We start from the raw sequence: 23265 nt of genomic DNA, 5'->3' as shown, positions 1-23265 counted from the left end.
AGGGTTGGACTCGTGTCCAACCCGGCTCACTGTGTGGTGTGAACGGGAGCCGGGTCGACGCGAGCCGTTTCCCGTTCACTGTGTGTGGGTACGGGCGGCACTTGGAGATCACGTGATCTCCAAGCTCTGCCCCTGCCGCGTCACCACTGACGTCACAAACCTGGGAACTTCCGTGCGCGACCCGACACAGGCGGTCTGTGAGGGATATTGTTTCCTTATACATGAATGAAATCAGGTTTTCTCTATCGTCCTTGTGGATGCTGGGGTTCCTGAAAGGACCATGGGGAATAGCGGCTCCGCAGGAGACAGGGCACAAAAAGTAAAGCTTTCCGATCAGGTGGTGTGCACTGGCTCCTCCCCCTATGACCCTCCTCCAGACTCCAGTTAGATTTTTGTGCCCGGCCGAGAAGGGTGCAATCTAGGTGGCTCTCCTAAAGAGCTGCTTAGAGAAAGTTTAGCTTAGGTTTTTTATTTTACAGTGAGTCCTGCTGGCAACAGGATCACTGCAACGAGGGACTTAGGGGAGAAGGAGTGAACTCACCTGCGTGCAGGATGGATTGGCTTCTTGGCTACTGGACATCAGCTCCAGAGGGACGATCACAGGTACAGCCTGGATGGTCACCGGAGCCGCGCCGCCGGCCCCCTTGCAGATGCTGAAGTAAGAAGAGGTCCAGAATCGGCGGCTGAAGACTCCTGCAGTCTTCTAAAGGTAGCGCACAGCACTGCAGCTGTGCGCCATTTTCCTCTCAGCACACTTCACACGGCAGTCACTGAGGGTGCAGGGCGCTGGGAGGGGGGCGCCCTGGGAGGCAAATGAAAACCTTTTTTGGCGAAAAATACCTCACATATAGCCCCCAGAGGCTATATGGAGATATTTAACCCCTGCCAAGATTCACTAAATAGCGGGAGACGAGCCCGCCGAAAAAGGGGCGGGGCCTATCTCCTCAGCACACAGCGCCATTTTCTCTCACAGAAAGCCTGGAGAGAAGGCTCCCAGGCTCTCCCCTGCACTGCACTACAGAAACAGGGTTAAAACAGAGAGGGGGGGCACTGATTTTGGCGATATTGAGATATATATAAAGATGCTATAAGGGAAAACACTTATATAAGGTTGTCCCTATATAATTATAGCGTTTTGGTGTGTGCTGGCAAACTCTCCCTCTGTCTCCCCAAAGGGCTAGTGTGGGTCCTGTCCTCTGTCAGAGCATTCCCGGTGTGTGTGCTGTGTGTCGGTACGTGTGTGTCGACATGTATGAGGACGATGTTGGTGAGGAGGCGGAGAAATTGCCTGTAATGGTGATGTCACTCTCTAGGGAGTCGACACCGGAATGGATGGCTTATTTAGGGAATTACGTGAGAATGTCAACACGCTGCAAGGTCGGTTGACGACGTGAGATGGCCGACAAACTATTAGTACCGGTCCAGGCGTCTCAGAAACACCGTCAGGGGCGTTAAAAACGCCCATTTACCTCAGTCGGTCGACACAGACACGGACACTGAATCCAGTGTCGACGGTGAATAAACAAACGTATTTCTCATTAGGGCCACACGTTAAGGGCAATGAAGGAGGTGTTGCATATTTCTGATACTACAAGTACCACAAAAAAGGGTATTATGTGGGAGTGAAAAAACTACCGGTAGTTTTTCCTGAATCAGATAAAATAAAATGAAGTGTGTGATGATGCGTGGGGTTACCCCGATAGCAAATATTGGCGTTCTACCCTTTCCCGCCAGAAATTAGGGCGCGTTGGGAAACACCCCTTAGGGTGATAAGGCGCTCACACGCTTATCAAGTGGCGTTACCGTCTCCAGATACGGCCGCCCTCAAGGAGCCAGCTGATAGGAAGCTGGAAAGATATCCTAAAAAGTATATACACACATACGGTGGTTATACTGCGACCAGCGATCGCCATCAGCCTGGAGATGCAGTGCTGGGTTGGCTTGGTCGGATTCCCTGACTGAAAATATTTTATTCATATAGAGCATTTAATAGGATGCATTCTATATATATGTACGTGAGATGCACAGAGGGATATTTGCTCTCTGGCATCAAGATAAGTACGTTGTCCATATCACCCAGAAGATGTCATGGACACGACAGTGGTCAGGTGATACAGATCCCATACGGCACATGGAAGTATTGCCGTATAAAGGGAAGGAGTTAGTTGGGGTCGGTCCATCGGACCTGGGGACCACGGCAACAGCTGGGATATCCAACCTTTTTACCCCAAGTTACATCTCAGCTGAAAAAGACACCGTCTTTTCAGCCTCAATCCTTCCTTTCCCATGAGGGCATGCAGGCAAAAGGCCAGTCATATCTGCCCAGACATAGAGGTAAGGGAAGTAGACTGCAGCAGGCAGCCCCTTCCCAGGAAAAGAAGCCCTCCACCGCGTCTGCCAAGTCCTCAGCATGACGCTGGGGCCATGCAAGCGGACTCAAGGTGGGGGGGTAGTCTCAAGAGTCTCAGCGCGCAGTGGGATCACTCGCAGGTTGACCCCTAGATAGTACAAGTATTATCCCAGGGGTACAGATTGGAGAGTCGAGACATCTTCTCCTCGCAGGTTTCTGAAGTCTGCTTTACCAACGGCTCCCTCCGACAGGGAGGCAGCATTGGAAACAATTCACAAGCTGTATATCCAGCAGGTGATAATCAAAGTACCCCTCCTACAACAAGGAAAAGGGTATTATTTTTCCACACTATATTGTGGTACTGACGCCAGACGGCTTGGTGAGACATAGTCTAAACTGAAATCTTTGAACACTTACATAAAAGGTTCAAATCGAGATGGAGTCACTCAGAGCAGTGATAGCGAACCGGAAAAAAGGGGACTATATGGGGTCCCTGGACATCAAGGATTACCTCCATGTCCAAATTTGCCCTTCTCAACAAGGGTACCTCTGGTTCGTGGTACAGAACTGTCAATATCAGTTTCAGACGATGCCGTTTGAATTATCCACGGCACCCCGGGCCTTTTACCAAGGTAATGGCCGAAAAGATGTTTCTTCAAAGAAAAAAGGCATCTAAATTATCCCTTACTTGGACGATATCCTGAAAAGGGCAAGTTCCAGAGAACAGTTGGAGGTCGGAAGAGCACTATCTAAAGTAGTTCTACGACAGCACGACTGGATTCTAAATATTCCAAGAATCGCAGCTGTTTTCCGACGATACGTCTGCTGTTCCTAGGAATGATTCTGGGCATAGTCCAGAAAAAGGTGTTCCTCCGGGAGGAAAAAGCCAAGGAGTTATTCGACCTAGTCAGAAACCTCCTAAAACCAGGCCAAGTATCAGTGCATCAATGCACAGGAGTCCTGGGAAAAATGGTGGCTTCTTACGAAGCGATTCCATTCGGCAGATCTCAGGGGATTTGCTGGACGAATGGTCCGGATCGCATTTTCAGATGCATCAGCGGATAATCCTGTCTCCAAGGACAAGGGTGTCTCTTCTGTGGGGGCTGCAGAGTGCTCATCTTTTAGAGGGCAGCACACTCAGCATTCAGGACTGTGTTCTGGGGACCACGGATACCAGCCTGAGAGGCTGGGGAGTAGTCACACAGGGAAAAAATTTCCAAGGAAGTGTGGTCAAGTCTGGAGACTTCTCTCCACATGAATATACTGGAGCTAAGGGCAATTTACAATGCTCTGAGCCTAGGAAGACTCCTGCTTCAAAGTCAACCGGTGCTGATCCAGTAGGACATCATCATGGCGGTCGCCCACGTTATCAGACGGGGCGACACAAGAAGCAGGAGGGCAATGACAGCAAGGATTCTTCGCTGGGCGGAAAATCATGTGATAACACTGTCAGCAGTGTTCATTCCGGGAGTGGGCAACTGGGAAGATTTCCTCAGCATAAATGAATTCCACCCGGAAAAGTGGAAACTTAATCTGGAAGTTTCCACAGGATTGTAAACCGTTGGGAAAGACCAAAGGTGGTTATGATGGCGTCCCACCTGAAGCGCCAGGTCAAGAGACACTCAGGCAATAGCTGGGACGCTCTGGTAACACCGTCGGTGTACCAGTCGGTGTATGTGTTCCATCCTCTGCTTTTCATACCCAATGTATTGAAAATGATAGGAAGGAGAGGAGTAAGAACTATACTCGTGGCTCCGGTTTGGCCAAGAAGGACTTGGTTCCCGGAACTTAAAGAGATACTAAGAAGGGTCTTGATTCGGCAAGAACCGTGTCTGTTCCGGGACTTACCGCAGCTGCGTTGACGCCAAGGCGGGTGAACGCCGGATCCTAAGGGAAAGAGGCATTCCGGAAGAGGTCATCCCTACCCTGGTCAGAGCCAGGAAGGAGGTGACCGCACAACATTATCACCACTTAGGTGAAAATATGTGCCAGGGTGTGAGTCCAGGAAGGCTCCACGGAAGAATTTCAACTAGGTTAATTTCTACATTTCCTGCAAACAGGAGTGTCTATGGGTCTCAAATTGGGTCCATTAAGGTTCAAATTTCGGCCTGTTGATTTTCTTCCAGAAAGAAATTGGCTTCAGTTCCTGAAGTCCAGAAGTTGTTAAGGGAGTACTGCATATACAGCCCCTTTGATGTCTCCAGTGGCACTGGGCGATCTCAACGTAGTTTTGGGATTCCTAAAAAATCACATTGGTTTAAACAACTCAAATCTGTGGATTTGATATATCTCACATGGAAAATGACCATGCTGTTGGTCCTGGCCTCGGCCAGGCGAGTGTCAGAATTGGCGGCTTTATCTCACAAAGCCATATCTGATTGTCCATTCGGACAGAGCAAAGCTGCGGACTCGTCCCCAGTTTCTCCTTAAGGTGGTGTCAGCGTTTCACCTGAACCAGCTTATTTGTGGTACCTGCGGCTACTAGGGACTTGGAGGACTCCAAGTTGCTGGATGTTATCAGGGCCCTGAAAATATAGTTTCCAGGTTGGCTGGAGTCAGGAAATCTGACTTGCTGTTTATCCTGTATGCACCCAACAATGCTGGGTGCTTCTGCTTCTAAGCAGTCGATTGCTCGTGGGATTGGTAGCACAATTCAACTTGCACATTCTGTGGCAGGCCTGCCACAGTCTAAATCTGTTAAGGCCCATTCCACAAGGAAGGTGGGCTCATCTTGGGCGGCTGCCCGAGGGGTCTCGGCATTACAACTTTGCCGAGCAGCTACGTGGTCGGGGGAGAACACGTTTGTAAAATTCTACAAATTTGATACCCTGGCAAAAGAGGACCTGGAGTTCTCTCATTCGGTGCTGCAGAGTCATCCGCACTCTCCCGCCCGTTTGGGAGCTTTGGTATAATCCCCATGGTCCTTTCAGGAACCCCAGCATCCACAAGGACGATAGAGAAAATAAGAATTTACTTACCGATAATTCTATTTCTCGGAGTCCGTAGTGGATGCTGGGCGCCCATCCCAAGTGCGGATTATCTGCAATACTTGTACATAGTTATTGCTAACTAAATCGGGTTATTGTTGTTGTGAGCCATCTTTTCAGAGGCTCCGCTGTTATCATACTGTTAACTGGGTTCAGATCACAGGTTGTACAGTGTGATTGGTGTGGCTGGTATGAGTCTTACCCGGGATTCAAAATTCCTCCCTTATTGTGTACGCTCGTCCGGGCACAGTACCTAACTGGAGTCTGGAGGAGGGTCATAGGGGGAGGAGCCAGTGCACACCACCTGATCGGAAAGCTTTACTTTTTGTGCCCTGTCTCCTGCGGAGCCGCTATTCCCCATGGTCCTTTCAGGAACCCCAGCATCCACTACGGACTCCGAGAAATAGAATTATCGGTAAGTAAATTCTTATTTTTTTTCTTAAGATGCAGATTTTCATTTCATTACTTGCAATCCTAATGGGATTAAGGGGGTCATTCTGACCCGTTCGCTCACTGCTTTTTGTCGCAGCCGAGCGAACGGGTCCCTACTGTGCATGCCAGACAGCCGAAGGCCGTAGCAGTGCTGCGATCGCCTCTGCCTGATTGACAGACAGAGGGGGGCGGAACGGCGGCTTTTGGCCGCCGTTTCGTGAGTGCAGTCCGGCCAACGCAGGCGTGGCCGGACCGAACGGGGGGCGGGCTGCAGCGGCTGCCGCTGCGGGCCGGGGAGCGATGAGTAGCTCCCGGCCAGCACGCTAAAGCTGCGCTGGTCGGGAGCTACTCTTGAAGTGCAAAGGCATCGCCGCTGTGCGATGCCTTTGCACTTCTGCGGGGGGGGTGGCCGCACTGACATGCGGGGCAAACTAGCCCTGTGCTGGGCGTCCCTCCGCATGTCAGTGTGAATGATCGCAGCTGTGCTAAATTTAGCACAGCTACGATCAACTCGAAATGACCCCCTGAGTGAAGTACACTTTGCATCCTGAATCTATGACAAATGGTTTTTATACCATTGCACTCTGTATATAACTGTCCACCTTACAATCAAATGTCTAATGCAATTTCAATGTTTCTCTTTAATAAACAATAAGAAATGTAAGAAGCAAAAAGTGATACAATGGGTTTTCTCACCTATAGGGTCCTGCCTGTACAGTTGCTGTTTCGCCTATGAGTACATTCAGTGTTAATCGTATTTATTTTTGTTAATGTTTTACGCCGGTACTTTCCAGTTCATACGAACCTCGTCCGGAGCTAATTGTCTACTCAGTCGGGATCAGGGATTGTGGAGATTAATTTTGCTACAGTTGTTTTGCAGGAGATGCCATTGCAAGCTGTGCAGGGTGCAATCCTTACCATCATACACCATTCCATATGTACTAATCGTACTCGGTAGTATTGTACTCTAATCAGTAAAGAGAATATGGCAGTACGGATGGTGTAGTGGTCAGCATTACTACCTCGCATCACTGAGGTCATGGGTTAGATTCCCACCACAGTCCTATCTGTGTGGAGTTTGTATATTCTCCCCGTACTTGCGTTGGTTTCCTCTGGGTACTCCGGTTTCCTACCACAATTGAAATATATACTGGTAGGTTAATTGGCTCCCAACAAAATTAACCCTGTGCACGTGATAGGGAATATAGATTGTAAGCTCCACTGGGGCAGGGACTGATGTGAATGAGCAAAATATTCTCTGTAAAGCACTGCGGTATATGTGTGCGCTATATAATTAACTGGTAACAAATACATTTCTATTTATCTTCATTTTAGTGCAGAAAAGAATGTTGTAGTCTCGAGCTTGATGTACAATGTATAATAGGGCACAGACTGATCTGTAATCTATATCTTCCCTATTAATGATGACGGGCGGATAGCTGGCTGTGATTGTGGGTGTGGTATTGAAAGTCGACAGTAACTAGGTCGACCACTATTGGTCGACATGTTCTAGGTCGACAGGGTCTTAAGGTCGACATGTTCTAGGTCGACAGGGTCTTAAGGTCGACATGTTCTAGGTCGACAGGTCAAAAGGTCGACATGAGTTTTTAATGTTATTTTGGTGTCGTTTTCTTCGTAGAGTGACTGGGAACGCCAATTAGTGCACCGCGGCCCCTCGCATGGCTCGCTTCGCTCGCCGTGCTTCGGGCATGGTGCCTTCGCTCCGCTACCGCTTCGCTCGGCACAGATTACCGTTCCAGTCGTAGTCCACGTGGATCGTTAAGTATGAAAAGGTTCAAAAAAAGAAAAAAATTGTGAAAAACTCATGTCGACCTAAAGACCATGCCGACCTAGTTATTGTCGACCAATAGTGGTCGACCTAGACATTGTCGACCTAGTTACTGTCGACTTTCAATCCGGATCCCGTGATTGTCTAGGTCTAATAAGTCCGTCAGCTCTGGTGGTTCCTGTGAGCTTCTTCAGCCAGCCATGTATACAGCAAGTTTAGAATGTGCTGTAATTACTCTGCAGCCTGTGATCTGGTTTAAGCCAGTGGTTTCTTGCCAGTCACTCAGCATATATAGGTTATAAAAGACTCTGCAAAACAAAATGTGCTTCTAACATGAGATATGATGTGTGCTTACAGGAGGATTTCTGTGATGGAGATTTCATATACGGTAGCTTGCAAATACAAAACCAAAGTACACGTGCATTATGTATTTATTCATTTTAAATGTTGATCTTTTATACGAAGAGGTATATGGGTTACAGTTTGACCCGTCAGTCATTACTTACCATTGCTAATGGTGCGTCTTGAATGGTTGCTCAATGTAGAAGTCAGCTATGTTGTAGGAGTTACTGCCACCATCAGACTACGTCTGGGGAGTGGAGTGGGGTGTAGCTGCTGCAGCACCTCTTTGCTGATCATGGGGGGGACCTTCTGACCACTCTACCTGTGGATCAGGACTGCAGTGTAGCAGAGCATTGAACAGGTTGCTGGGTTCCACGCAAGACAAGTGGGTGATGGATTAGATTGTCAGCTTTCATCTGTTGGTCACAGGAACACAAAATCGGGCCACTCGTTTGGGGGAGGCGTTGTACATGGGTCTGCATACATAGGCTTACCACTTAATCCCTTTAAACCGGGATACTAATGAATTACACAGGTTCTGTGGCTGGCTGACTTCATGCCTGCATTTCACCTGGTTTTAATCAGCCCCAGATCCTGTGTAATCCATGTGTCCCTGTTTAAAGGGATAGTATGGTAAGCCTACCTATACACCTATCTTCAAATCACCACATAGCATTGTTCAGCTACAGGCTTAAGGGCCGTATTCACAGCACGATTTGGGAAGAGATGTGTGCTGAGTGAGGGGGGGGGGGGGGGGCATTGCGCATGCGCAGTCAGTGACAGCCGTGCACAGGGGACATTTCCAGCGGAGGGTTCCTGTGGAACCCTGTCGGAACTACATCCCGCGATATGTATTCCCGATATTGATACATTGGACTGGCTGCTGGCGGAAATGGAGGGATCGCAGCAGGCATTTGGGGGATACCTAGTATTTGCGTTTAGCCCCCGAAAACAAGTGTTTTCAGGGAAACAGCCACAAATACTTTTTGATAAATAGGCCCCTTAGTGACTAAGAAGCTCTGTGTGTCCGCCACACAAGATCCGCATCTTAACTGCATCACTAATGCCGCTGCAGTGCAATTTGTGGGTATGCCGGACATGGCGCTGCGTGCAGCTGCTGTATGCGACAATCTGCTCTTTTATACTAATTCAATATAAATCCTAAGTGCCTAGAACACTAGTGAGTGACTCTGGATACAGCTATGATGCAAATAAGACTCTAAATCCAGGACATAGGGGGTCATTCCGAGTTGATCGTAGCTGTGCTACGTTTAGCACGGCTATGATCATTCACACTGACATGCGGGGGGACGCCCAGCACAGGGCTAGTCCGCCCCGCATGTCAGTGCTGCCCCCCCCCCCCCCCCTGCACAAATACAAAAGCATCGCACAGAGGCGATGCCTTTGTATTTGAGGATTAACTCCCGGCCAGCGCAGCTTCTGCGGCTGACCGGGAGTTGCTGGCCTCGACCCGACCCCTCCCCCCCCCCCCAACAGTCTGGCCACGACTGCGTTGGCCGGACCGCTCCCCCTTAACGCCGCCGTTCAGCCCCCTCCCGCCTAGCGACCGCCTCTATCTCAGAGGCGATCGCTAGGTAACGAAAGCTGCCATGCGCTGGCGCATGCGCAGTTCCGACCCGATCACTGCACTGCGAGAAAATGCAGCGAGCGATCGGGTCTGAATGACCCCCACAGTACAGACGCCCAGGTACCGCTGCCTGTGGAAGAGTGTCTAATCCGCGCCATAATGCACAAAATACATAGGTGTATGAGGGCACAAATGTATGTTTTGTGGCACATTAGATTTAACCATTATAACTAATGAAAGTACTTTGGTACTGCTCCCCTCCAAGCTGAATCTGGATGCCAGGGTGTAGGACCCAGAAATCTGTGCAGCAGTCCAGTGCTGAGATACAGATCAGAGTGTGCTAAAAGCACCAGAGTTGAGAGCAAGACCTGAGGCAGGAAAGAGGAGCTACATGGGTTATGACGGGTGTAGGGTGCTAGTATGTACTCTAGAATCTGCTCCTTTGCTGCTTCCTCTGATGCACAAATAGGGAATTGTTCTGTAGTATCCTAAATATGGCTGGTTCCCTTCCTACTCTCCTGCAGTGTTCATGTGAATCCTGCGCACAACTGCTGTAGGTTTCCCAGCACAGTCTTTAATCCCATTGGCAGGATAGGCAATCCAAACACTGGTGAGACCCTCTGCACCATCAAGGAGAGGGATTTTTTTTAGAGATTGGATCGATACTCCTAGGGCACGATTCAATTTGAAGACAGTTGAATAGCGCCAGGAATTAGCTCCCGGGGCTATTCAATACAGCGCAGTAGTAGGTCGGAGAATGCCCGTTCTCTCGGACTAAGGTTGTTTTGACGGGAGAACCGGCATTCTCCAACTTAAGTGCCTGGCGCGCCGCTATTTCCGCCGTGCTAAGGGCAGAAATCAGCATTGCGCCGACATTTTTTGTCAGAATTCTTCTCGCACCCCTCCGGGGGTGCAAGAAGAAATCCCGTCGTTGGGTGTCACAGGGAGCTTATTCCCGCGCTATTCAGCTGTCTTTGAATTGTGCCCTTAGAGATCAATTATCCCTATGCCATGTCCTTTTTTTCCCGCTTTCATGGCAGTTCTGGGTTATGCAAACAGAAGTGCGATGTGTGCCTCAAAAATATTACTTTACTCATAAGGACGTGGAAAAGAAAGTTTCTCTGATGTCCTAGTGGATGCTGGGACTCCGTAAGGACCATGGGGAATAGCGGCTCCGCAGGAGACAGGGCACAAGAATAAAAGCTTTAGGATCAGGTGGTGTGCACTGGCTCCTCCCCCTATGACCCTCCTCCAAGCCTCAGTTAGATTTTTGTGCCCGAACGAGAAGGGTGCAGGCTAGGTGGCTCTCCTGAGCTGCTTAGAATAAAAGTATATTTTAGGTTTTTTATTTTCAGTGAGTCCTGCTGGCAACAGGCTCACTGCATCGTGGGACTAAGGGGAGAAGAAACGGACTCACCTGCGTGCAGAGTGGATCGGGTTTCTTAGGCTACTGGACATTAGCTCCAGAGGGACGATCACAGGTTCAGCCTGGATGGGTCCCGGAGCCGCGCCGCCGGCCCCCTTACAGAGCCAGAAGAGCGAAGAGGTCCGGTGAAATCGGCGGCAGAAGACGATCCTGTCTTCAGACTAAGGTAGCGCACAGCACCGCAGCTGTGCGCCATTGCTCTCAGCACACTTCACACTCCGGTCACTGAGGGTGCAGGGCGCTGGGGGGGAGCGCCCTGAGACGCAATATAACATGATATACCTTAGATTGGCTAAAGAATACATCACATATAGCTCTGGGGCTATATGGATGTATTTTAACCCCTGCCATTTTTTACAGAAAAAGCGGGAGATAAGGACGTCGTGAAGGGGCGGAGCCTATCTCCTCAGCACACAAGCGCCATTTTCCCTCACAGCTCCGCTGGAAGGACGGCTCCCTGACTCTCCCCTGCAGACTTGCTACTGAATCAGGGTAAAAAAGAGAAGGGGGGGCACTATTGGCAGCTAAAAACTATATAAACAGCAGCTATAAGGGATTAACACTTATATAAGGTTATCCCTGTATATATATATAGCGCTTGGTGTGTGCTGGCAGACTCTCCCTCTGTCTCTCCAAAGGGCTTGTGGGGTCCTGTCCTCTATCAGAGCATTCCCGGTGTGTGTGCTGTGTGTCGGTACGTGTGTGTCGACATGTATGAGGAGGAAAATGATGTGGAGGCGGAGCAATTGCCTGGGTTAGTGATGTCACCCCCTAGGGAGTCGACACCTGACTGGATGATCGTATTTAAAGAATTAAGTGATAATGTCAGCACTTTGCAAAGAACGGTTGATGACATGAGACAGCCGGCAAATCAATTAGTGCCTGTCCAGGCGTCTCAGACACCGTCAGGGGCCCTAAAACGCCCGTTACCTCAGTGGGTCGACACAGATCCAGACACAGATACTGAGTCTAGTGTCGACGGTGAGGAGACCAACGTAATGTCCAGTAGGGCCACACGTTACATGATCACGGCAATGAAGGAAGCATTGAACATTTCTGACACTACAAGTACCACAAAGAAGGGTATTATGTGGGGTGTGAAAAAACTACCAATAGTTTTCCCTGAGTCAGATGAGTTAAATGAGGTGTGTGATAAAGCGTGGGTTTCCCCCGACAAAAAACTGCTAATTTCTAAAAAATTATTGGCACTATATCCTTTCCCGTTAGAGGTTAGGACACGTTGGGAAACACCCCCTAGGGTAGATAAGGCGCTCACACGTTTATCTAAACAAGTAGCGTTACCGTCTCCTGATACGGCCACCCTCAAAGAACCAGCAGATAGAAGGCTGGAAAATATTCTTAAAAGTATATACACACATACTGGTGTTATACTGCGACCAGCAATCGCTTCAGCCTGGATGTGCAGTGCTGGCGTCGCGTGGTCAGATTCCCTGACTGAAAATATTGATACCCTGGATAGGGACAATATACTGTTAACTATAGAGCATTTGAAGGATGCATTACTACATATGCGTGATGCACAGAGGGATATTTGCACCCTGGCATCAAGAGTAAGTGCTATGTCCATTTCTGCCAGAAGAGCGTTATGGACGCGACAGTGGTCAGGCGATGCGGATTCCAAACGACATATGGAAGTATTGCCGTATAAAGGGGAGGAGTTATTTGGGGCTGGTCTATCGGACCTGGTGGCCACGGCAACGGCTGGAAAATCCACCTTTTTACCCCAGGTCACTTCACATCAGCAGAAAAAGACACCGTCTTTTCAAACTCAGTCCTTTCGTTCCCATAAGTACAAGCGAGCTAAAGGCCATTCCTTCCTGCCCCGGGGCAGAGGAAGGGGAAAAAGACTGCACCATGCAGCCGCTTCCCAGGAGCAGAAGCCCTCCCCTGCTTCTGCCAAGTCTTCAGCATGACGCTGGGGCTTTACAAGCAGACTCAGACATGGTGGGGGCCCGTCTCAAGAATTTCAACGCGCAGTGGGCTCACTCGCAAGTGGACCCCTGGATTCTACAGGTGGTATCGCAGGGGTACAAACTGGAATTCGAGGCGTTTCCCCCTCGCCGGTTCCTGAAGTCTGCTCTACCAAAGTCTCCCTCCGACAGGGAGGCAGTTTTGGAAGCCATTCACAAGCTGTATTCCCAGCAGGTGATAATCAAGGTACCCCTCCTACAACAGGGAAAGGGGTATTATTCCACGCTGTTTGTGGTACCGAAGCCGGACGGCTCGGTGAGACCAATTTTAAATCTAAAATCACTGAACACTTACATAAAGAGGTTCAAATTCAAGATGGAATCACTCAGAGCGGTGATAGCAAACCTGGAAGAAGGTGACTATATGGTGTCTCTGGACATCAAGGATGCTTATCTCCGCGTCCCAATCTACCCGTCTCACCAAGGGTACCTCAGGTTTGTAGTACAAAACTGTCATTATCAGTTTCAGACGCTGCCGTTTGGGTTGTCCACGGCACCTCGGGTCTTTACCAAGGTAATGGCCGAAATGATGATTCTTCTTCGAATAAAAGGCATCTTAATTATCCCTTACTTGGACGATCTCCTGATAAGGGCAAGGTCCAGGGAACAGTTAGAAATCTGAGTAGCACTATCTCAGGTAGTGTTACGTCAGCACGGGTGGATCCTAAATATTCCAAAATCGCAGCTGATTCCGACGACACGTCTACTGTTCCTAGGAATGATTCTGGACACAGTCCAGAAAAAGGTGTTTCTCCCGGAGGAGAAGGCCAGGGAGTTATCCGAGCTAGTCAGGAACCTCCTAAAACCAGGCCAGGTGTCAGTGCATCAGTGCACGAGGGTCCTGGGAAAAATGGTGGCTTCTTACGAAGCGATTCCATTCGGAAGATTCCATGCAAGAACGTTTCAGTGGGATCTACTGGACAAATGGTCCGGATCGCATCTTCAGATGCATCAGCGGATAACCCTGTCGACAAGGACAAGGGTGTCTCTTCTGTGGTGGCTGCAGAGTGCTCATCTACTAGAGGGCCGCAGATTTGGCATTCAGGATTGGGTCCTGGTGACCACGGACGCCAGCCTGAGAGGCTGGGGGGCAGTCACACAGGGAAAAAAGTTCCAGGGCTTGTGGTCAAGCATGGAAACATCTCTTCATATAAACATTCTGGAACTAAGGGCCATTTACAATGCCCTAAGTCAAGCGAAACCCCTGCTTCAGGGTCAGGCGGTATTGATCCAATCGGACAACATCACGCCAGTCGCCCACGTAAACAGACAGGGCGGCACGAGAAGCAGGAGGGCAATGGCAGAAGCTGCAAGGATTCTTCGCTGGGCGGAAAATCATGTGATAGCTCTGTCAGCAGTGTTCATTCCGGGAGTGGACAACTGGGAAGCAGACTTTCTCAGCAGACACGACCTTCACCCGGGAGAGTGGGGACTTCACCCAGAAGTCTTCCACCTGATTGTAAACCGTTGGGAAAAACCAAAGGTGGACATGATGGCGTCACGTCTAAACAAAAAACTAGACAGATATTGCGCCAGGTCAAGGGACCCTCAGGCAATAGCGGTGGACGCTCTGGTGACACCGTGGGTGTACCAGTCAGTGTATGTGTTCCCTCCTCTGCCTCTCATACCAAAAGTACTGAGAATCATAAGAAGGAGAGGAGTAAGAACGATACTCGTGGTTCCGGATTGGCCAAGAAGGACTTGGTACCCGGAACTTCAAGAGATGCTCACGGAAGACCCGTGGCCTCTACCTCTAAGAAAGGACCTGCTCCAACAGGGGCCTTGTCTGTTCCAAGACTTACCGCGGCTGCGTTTGACGGCATGGCGGTTGAACGCCAGATCCTGAAGGAAAAAGGCATTCCAGATGAAGTCATCCCTACCCTGGTCAAAGCCAGGAAGGATGTAACCGCAAAACATTATCACCGCATTGGCGAAAATATGTTGCGTGGTGTGAGGCCAAGAAGGCCCCTACAGAGGAATTTCAACTGGGTCGTTTCCTCCATTTCCTGCAAACAGGACTGAGTGTCTATGGGCCTAAAATTGGGGTCCATTAAGGTTCAAATTTCGGCCCTGTCGATTTTCTTCCAGAAAGAACTGGCTTCAGTACCTGAAGTTCAGACATTTGTAAAAGGGGTACTGCATATACAACCTCCTTTTGTGCCTCCAGTGGCACCTTGGGATCTCAATGTTGTTTTGAGGTTCCTTAAGTCACATTGGTTTGAACCACTCACCACTGTGGACTTAAAATATCTCACATGGAAGGTGACGATGCTGTTAGCCCTGGCTTCAGCCAGGCGTGTGTCAGAATTGGCGGCTTTATCATATAAAAGCCCTTACTTAATTTTTCATTCTGACAGGGCAGAATTGAGGACTCGTCCTCAATTTCTCCCTAAGGTGGTTTCTGCCTTTCACATGAACCAACCTATTGTGGTGCCTGCGGCTACTAGGGACTTGGAGGACTCCAAGTTACTTGACGTTGTCAGGGCCCTGAAAATATATGTTTCCAGGACGGCGGGAGTCAGAAAGTCTGACTCGCTGTTTATCCTGTATGCACCCAACAAGCTGGGTGCTCCTGCTTCTAAGCAGACTATTGCTCGTTGGATTTGTAGTACAATTCAGCTTGCACATTCTGTGGCAGGCCTGCCACAGCCAAAATCTGTGAAAGCCCATTCCACAAGGAAAGTGGGCTCATCTTGGGCGGCTGCCCGAGGGGTCTCGGCTTTACAACTTTGCCGAGCAGCTACTTGGTCAGGGGCAAACACGTTTGCTAAATTCTACAAATTTGATACCCTGGCTGAGGAGGACCTGGAGTTCTCTCATTCGGTGCTGCAGAGTCATCCGCACTCTCCCGCCCGTTTGGGAGCTTTGGTATAATCCCCATGGTCCTTACGGAGTCCCAGCATCCACTAGGACGTCAGAGAAAATAAGATTTTACTTACCGATAAATCTATTTCTCGTAGTCCGTAGTGGATGCTGGGCGCCCATTCCAAGTGCGGATTGTCTGCAATACTTGTACATAGTTATTGTTAACTAAATCGGGTTATTGTTGTTGTGAGCCATCTTTTCAGAGGCTCCTTCGTTGTTATCATACTGTTAACTGGGTTCAGATCACAAGTTGTACGGTGTGATTGGTGTGGCTGGTATGAGTCTTACCCGGGATTCAATATCCTTCCTTATTATGTACGCTCGTCCGGGCACAGTATCCTAACTGAGGCTTGGAGGAGGGTCATAGGGGGAGGAGCCAGTGCACACCACCTGATCCTAAAGCTTTTATTCTTGTGCCCTGTCTCCTGCGGAGCCGCTATTCCCCATGGTCCTTACGGAGTCCCAGCATCCACTACGGACTACGAGAAATAGATTTATTGGTAAGTAAAATCTTATTGTTTCTGTGCTGGTCTACAAATCGCTTCTGTTTCCTGCGATTGTTTGGAACACAGGCCATTGCACATCTTATCTGCCATTATTTAATACAGGTAGAGTGTCCCTATATCCAAATATTCCGAAATACGGAATTTTTTGAGTGAGATAGTGACATCTTTGTTTTCTGATGGCACAATGTACACAAAGGGGTCGATTCAATTCACTGACAGTTGAATAGTGCCGGGAATTAGCTCCCGGCGCTATTCAATACAGCGACAAGTGACCCTCAATTGTTGTGAATTCTTCTCTCACCCCCGGGCGATTAGAGAAGAAATCTGACAAAAGTGCTGCCGCGCGGCTGATTCTGTCGGGAATCAGCGTCGGGGAGTTAAGTCGGAGAATGCCCGTTCTCCTGACAAATTAACCTGTTAAGTCCGGGAGAACGGGCCTTCGCCGACTTAACATGAGCTGAATTGAATAACAACGGGAGCTAACTCCCGGTGCTATTCAACTGTCGGTGAATTGAATCGACCCCATTCTGTTTAATACACAGTTATTAAAATTATTGTATTTAATGACCATGAGGCTGTGTGTATATGAAACATAAATGCATTTTGTGCTTAGACTTGGGTCCCATCACCATGATATCTCATTATGGTATGCAATTATTCCAAAATACTGAAAAATCCGATATCCAAATTACTTCTGGTCCCAAGCATTTTGGATAAGGGATACTCAACCTGTATCGTGTTTTGCACTCCCATAATAAAACAAATGCAACTACATAGTGAATCCACCTTTTTGATATAAGTATATTACATAAATGTATTTTTGTTTTTTAAATGGTTCGCATTTACTAATCTTTCCTGTTATTTTCAGAATCTGAGCATGTGCCCTTTATATGGTATAGTGTTTGCAGAGATATTTGTATGATGGAAATATGACATTCTAACCTTTGTTGCCTTTGTGGTGTGTTTATTACCTTTGCAGCTCGCAAGTACACAGACAAGCATGAATGGATAGCTGTTGAACATGGAATTGGGACAGTGGGAATCAGCAACTACGCCCAGGTTTGTTCGAATGTTCCCATCTGTGGTCTTTGCAATCTGCTATCTCAGCAGCGCAGCAGAATCCACCTTATCTGAATTTTTGTGGTGGACTTTGTCCATTTATTTTTCCCCGACCTGGCATTTCTTTATCAGTACAGTGTTTTTCCTACTTTAACGTGAAACTTCAGCTTGAGCAAGCTTCTGACTGTCTCCCTGAGCTCCCTGCCTGTAGGTCTTTGTTGAGATGCTAGTTTCTGATCTAATTAGAATGTACCTGCAGCGCTGATCAAGTTGGTGACAATATAATTAACAAGTACTAAGTTATGTAGAGGCAACATGTCACACCGAGGCGTTCAGAGAGCCAGGAAGACTGTAGATTGGCCTGTATGCAGTGAAGTGAGCGTCCCCCCTCCCACTCCGCACACATGTGTGGGGGGGGGGGGGGGGGGGGGAGATGTGTGCTGAGCGTGGGGGAGAGGTGTGTGCACGTGCTGACTCTAGATTGGCCTGTATGCTGTGAAGTGAGCGCCCCCCGCACACGTGTGCTGGGGGGGTGGGGGTGGAGAGGTGTGTGCTGAGCGAGGGGGAGAGGTGTGTGCGCTGGGGGGGAGGGGGAGAGGTGTGTGTGCTGAGCGTGGGGGGGGAGAGAGGTGTGTGCGCTGAGCGTGGGGAGGGGGAGAGGTGTGTGCGCGCGCTGACTCTAGATTGGCCTGTATGCAGTGAAGTGAGCGCCCCCCCCCTGCACACGTGTGCTGAGCGTGGGGGCGGGGGGGGGGGTGGAGAGGTGTGTGCTGAGCTAGGGGGAGAGGTGTGTGCGCTGGGGGGGGAGAGAGGTGTGTGTGTGTGTGTGTGCGCTGAGCGTGGGGGGGAGAGGTGTGTGCGCTGAGCGTGGGGAGGGGGAGAGGTGTGTTCGCTGAGCGGTCTGTGCTAGATCGCTCAGCACACATCTCCCCCGTGTGTCGTCGCCCCCCCTGAAAAATATTCCAAATCGTTTTAGATATCCAGGTCCTGGAGATCTATCTATATCTATCTCATTATCTCTCTAATCTAGTAAAATTCTTGCCTCTAAGCAACCAGCAAGATAAGAATTGCCCGTTAAACTGTAGGTCAAATTAGACTGAAGTTCATGCAGAGATTCAATTGCAGCACTGAGCAATGGAAGGAGCATTCAGCGCTTGTAGTACAGGCCAACTGGAAACAATTGCAAAACAAGTGATCCTTGTTATGAGATTAATCTTTCTCTATCGTCCTAAGTGGATGCTGGGGTTCCTGAAAGGACCATGGGGAATAGCGGCTCCGCAGGAGACAGGGCACAAAAAAGTAAAGCTTTTACCAGATCAGGTGGTGTGCACTGGCTCCTCCCCCCATGACCCTCCTCCAGACTCCAGTTAGATTTTGTGCCCGAACGAGAAGGGTGCAATCTAGGTGGCTCTCCTAAAGAGCTGCTTAGAGAAAGTTTAGCTTAGGTTTTTTACTTTACAGTGAGTCCTGCTGGCAACAGGATCACTGCAACGAGGGACTTAGGGGAGAAGTAGTGAACTCACCTGCGTGCAGAGTGGATTTGCTGCTTGGCTACTGGACACTAGCTCCAGAGGGACGATCACAGGTACAGCCTGGATGGTCACCGGAGCCGCGCCGCCGGCCCCCTTGCAGACGCTGAAGAGAGAAGAGGTCCAAAATCGGCGGCTGAAGACTCCTGAGTCTTCATAAAAACAGCACTGCAGCTGTGCGCCATTTTCCTCTCAGCACACTTCACACAACAGTCACTGAGGGTGCAGAGCGCTGGGGGGGGCGCTCTGAGAGGCAAATAAAAACCTTATTAGAGGCAAAAAATACCTCACATATAGCCCACAGAGGCTATATGGAGATATTTAACCCCTGCCTAACTTCAAAAATAGCGGGAGACGAGCCCGCCGAAAAAGGGGCGGGGCCTATCTCCTCAGCACACAGCGCCATTTTCTCTCACAGAAAAGCTGGAGAGAAGGCTCCCAGGCTCTCCCCTGCACTGCACTACAGAAACAGGGTTAAAACAGAGAGGGGGGGCACTGATTTTGGCGATATTGTATATATATATAAAAGATGCTATAAGGGAGAAACACTTATATAAGGTTGTCCCTATATAATTATAGCGTTTTTGGTGTGTGCTGGCAGACTCTCCCTCTGTCTCCCCAAAGGGCTAGTGGGTCCTGTCCTCTGTCAGAGCATTCCCGGTGTGTGTGCTGTGTGTCGGTACGTGTGTGTCGACATGTATGAGGACGATGTTGGTGAGGAGGCGGAGAAATTGCCTGTAATGGTGATGTCACTCTCTAGGGAGTCGACACCGGAATGGATGGCTTATTTAGAGAATTACGTGAGAATGTCAACACGCTGCAAGGTCGGTTGACGACATGAGACGGCCGACAATCTATTAGGACCGGTCCAGGCGTCTCAGAAACACCGTCAGGGGTTTTAAAAACGCCCATTTACCTCAGTCGGTCGACACAGACACAGACACGGACACTGAATACAGTGTCGACGGTGAATAAACAAACGTATTTCTCATTAGGGCCACACGTTAAGGGCAATGAAGGAGGTGTTACGTGTTTCTGATACTACAAGTACCACAAGAAAGGGTATTATGTGGGAGTGAAAAAAACTACCTGTAGTTTTTCCTGAATCAGATAAAATAAAATGAAGTGTGTGATGATGCGTAGGGTTACCCCGATAGCAAATATTGGCGTTATACCCTTTCCCGCCAGAAATTAGGGTACGTTGGGAAACACCCCTTAGGGTGATAAGGCGCTCACACGCTTATCAAGTGGCGTTACCGTCTCCAGATACGGCCGCCCTCAAGGAGCCAGCTGATAGGAAGCTGGAAAAATATCCTAAAAAGTATATACACACATACGGTGGTTATACTGCGACCAGCGATCGCCATCAGCCTGGAGATGCAGTGCTGGGTTGGCTTGGTCGGATTCCCTGACTGAAAATATTTTATTCATGTAGAGCATTTAATAGGATGCATTCTATATATATGTATGTGAGATGCACAGAGGGATATTTGCTCTCTGGCATCAAGATAAGTGCGTTGTCCATATCTCCCAGAAGATGTCAGGGACACGACAGTGGTCAGGTGATACAGATCCCATACGGCAGATGGAAGTATTGCTGTATAAAGGGAAGGAGTTATTTGGGGGTCGGTCCATCGGACCTGGGGACCACAGCAACAGCTGGGAAATCCAACCTTTTTTACCCCAAGTTACATCTCAGCTAAAAAAGACACCGTCTTTTCAGCCTCAATCTTTCCTTTCCCATGAGGGCATGCAGGCAAAAGGCCAGTCATATCTGCCCAGACATAGAGGTAAGGGAAGTAGACTGCAGCAGGCAGCCCTTTCCCAGGAAAAGAAGCCCTCCACCGCGTCTGCCAAGTCCTCAGCATGACGCTGGGGCCGTGCAAGCGGACTCAAGGTGGGGGGGTAGTCTCAAGAGTCTCAGGGCGCAGTGGGATCACTCGCAAGTTGACCCCTAGATCGTACGAGTATTATCCCAGGGGTAAAGATTGGAGAGTCGAGACATCTTCTCCTCGCAGGTTCCTGAAGTCTGCTTTACCAACGGCTCCCTCCGACAGGGAGGCAGCATTGGAAACAATTCACAAGCTGTATATCCAGCAGGTGATAATCAAAGTACCCCTCCTACGACAAGGAAAAGGGTATTATTTTTCCACACTATATTGTGGTACTGAAGCCAGACGGCTTGGTGACACATAGTCTAAATCTAAAATGTTTTGAACACTTACATAAAAGGTTCAAATCGAGATAAAGTCACTCAGAGCAGTGATAGCGAACCGGAAAAAAGGGGACTATATGGTGTCCCTGGACATCAAGGATTACCTCCATGTCCAAATTTTGTCCTTCTCATCAAGGGTACCTCTGGTTCGTGGTACAGAACTGTCAATATCAGTTTCAGACGATGCCGTTTGAATTATCCACGGCACCCCGGGCCTTTTTACCAAGGTAATGGCCGAAAAGATGTTTCTTCAAAGAAAAAAGGCATCTAAATTATCCCTTACTTGCACGACCTAAAAAGGGCAAGTTCCAGAGAACAGTTGGAGGTCGGAAGAGCACTATCTAAAGTAGTTCTTCGACGGCACGACTGGATTCTAAATATTCCAAAAATCGCAGCTGTTTTCCGACGATACGTCTGCTGTTCCTAGGGATGATTCTGGACACGGTTCAGAAAAAGGTTTTTCTTCCCGAGGAAAAAGCCAAGGAGTTATCCGACCTGTCAGGAACCTCCTAAAACCAGGAAAGGTGTCTGTACATCAATGCACAAGAGTCCTGGGAAAAATGGTGGCTTTTTACGAAGCAATTCCATTCGGCAGATTCCATGCAAGAATTTTCCAAAGGGATCTGTTGGACAAATGGTCAGGGTCGCATCCTCAGATGCACCTGCGAATAACCCTGTCGCCAAGGACAAGGGTATATCTTCTGTGGTGGTTGCAAAAGGCTCATCTATTGGAGGGCCGCAGATTCGGCATACAGGATTTGATCCTGGTGACCACGGACGCCAGCCTGAGAGGTTGGGGAGCAGTCACACAAGGAAGAAACTTCCAGGGGGTATGGACGAACCTGGAAAAGTCTCTTCACATAAACATTCTGGTACTAAGAGCAATCTAAAATGCTCTAAGCCAGGCGGAACCACTCCTGCAAGGAAAACCGGTGTTGATTCAGTCGGACAACATCACGGCGGTCGCCCATGTAAACAGACAGGGCGGCACAAGAAGCAGGAGTGCAATGGCAGAAGCTGCCAAGATTCTTCGCTGGGCGGAGAATCACGTAATAGCACTGTCAGCAGTGTTCTTCCCGGGCGTGGACAACTGGGAAGCAGACTTCCTCAGCAGACACGATATTCACCCGGGAGAGGGGGGTCTTCATCCAGAAGTCTTCCACATGCTAATAAACTGTTGGGAAAGACCAATGGTAGACATGATGGCGTCTCGCCTCAACAAGAAACTGGACAAGTATTGCGCCAGGTCAAGAGATCCACAGGCAATAGCTGTGGACGCACTGGTAACACCTTGGGTGTACAAATCAGTATATGTGTTTCCTCCTCTGCCTCTCATACCAAAGGTATTGAAGATTATACGGTGAGGAGGAGTAAGAACAATACTAGTGGCTCCGGATTGGCCAAGAAGGACTTGGTACCCGGAACTTCAAGAGTTGGTCACGGACGACCCGTGCCCTCTACTTCTGAGAAGGGACCTGCTACAACAGGGTCCCTGTCTCTTTCAAGACTTACCGCGGCTGCGTTTGACGGCATGGCGGTTGAACGCCAGATCCTAAAAGGGAAAGGCATTCCAGAAGAAGTCATTCCTACCTTGATTAAGGCAAGGAAGGAAGTCACCGCGAAACATTATCACCGCATTTGGCGAAAATATGTCGCGTGGTGCGAGGATCGGAGTGTTCCGACGGAGGAATTTCAACTGGGTCGTTTCCTACATTTCCTACAATCAGGATTGTCTATGGGTCTCAAATTGAGATCTATTAAGGTTCAAATTTCGGCCCTGTCAATATTCTTCCAAAAAGAATTGGCCTCAGTTCCTGAGGTACAGACTTTTGTTAAAGGAGTACTGCATATACAGCCTCCTGTGGTGCCTCCGGTGGCACCGTGGGATCTAAATGTAGTTTTAGATTTCCTCAAATCCCATTGGTTTGAACCATTAAAAAAGGTGGATTTTAAATATCTCACATGGAAAGTGACTATGTTACTGGCCCTGGCTTCCGCCAGGAGAGTATCTGAATTGGCGGCTTTATCTTATAAAAGCCCTTATCTAATCTTCCATTCGGATAGGGCAGAACTGAGGACTCGTCCGCATTTTCTCCCTAAGGTGGTATCAGCGTTTCACCTGAACCAACCTATTGTGGTGCCTGCGGCCACTGGCGACTTGGAGGACTCCAAGTTGTTGGACGTTG

General features: G+C 49.1%; 1 protein-coding gene across 3 annotated transcripts in view; it reads left to right on the top strand.

The window, feature by feature from the left end:
- GCSH (glycine cleavage system protein H) overlaps positions 1-23265 on the top strand; it is a 169519-nt gene that overhangs the window by 15248 nt on the left and 131006 nt on the right. For all 3 annotated transcript variants that reach the window (XM_063945778.1, XM_063945779.1, XM_063945777.1), the window contains exon 2: positions 17256-17335. In XM_063945778.1, coding sequence (XP_063801848.1) covers positions 17256-17335 — 80 coding nt within the window. The remainder of the gene's footprint in view (positions 1-17255; positions 17336-23265) is intronic.

The sequence above is a fragment of the Pseudophryne corroboree genome, chromosome 11 (genome assembly GCF_028390025.1).
Source record: "Pseudophryne corroboree isolate aPseCor3 chromosome 11, aPseCor3.hap2, whole genome shotgun sequence".
Taxonomy (NCBI): domain Eukaryota; kingdom Metazoa; phylum Chordata; class Amphibia; order Anura; family Myobatrachidae; genus Pseudophryne; species Pseudophryne corroboree.
The sequence above is the reverse complement of the archived record's forward strand: the minus strand, read 5'-3'. Positions and strand labels throughout refer to the sequence as shown.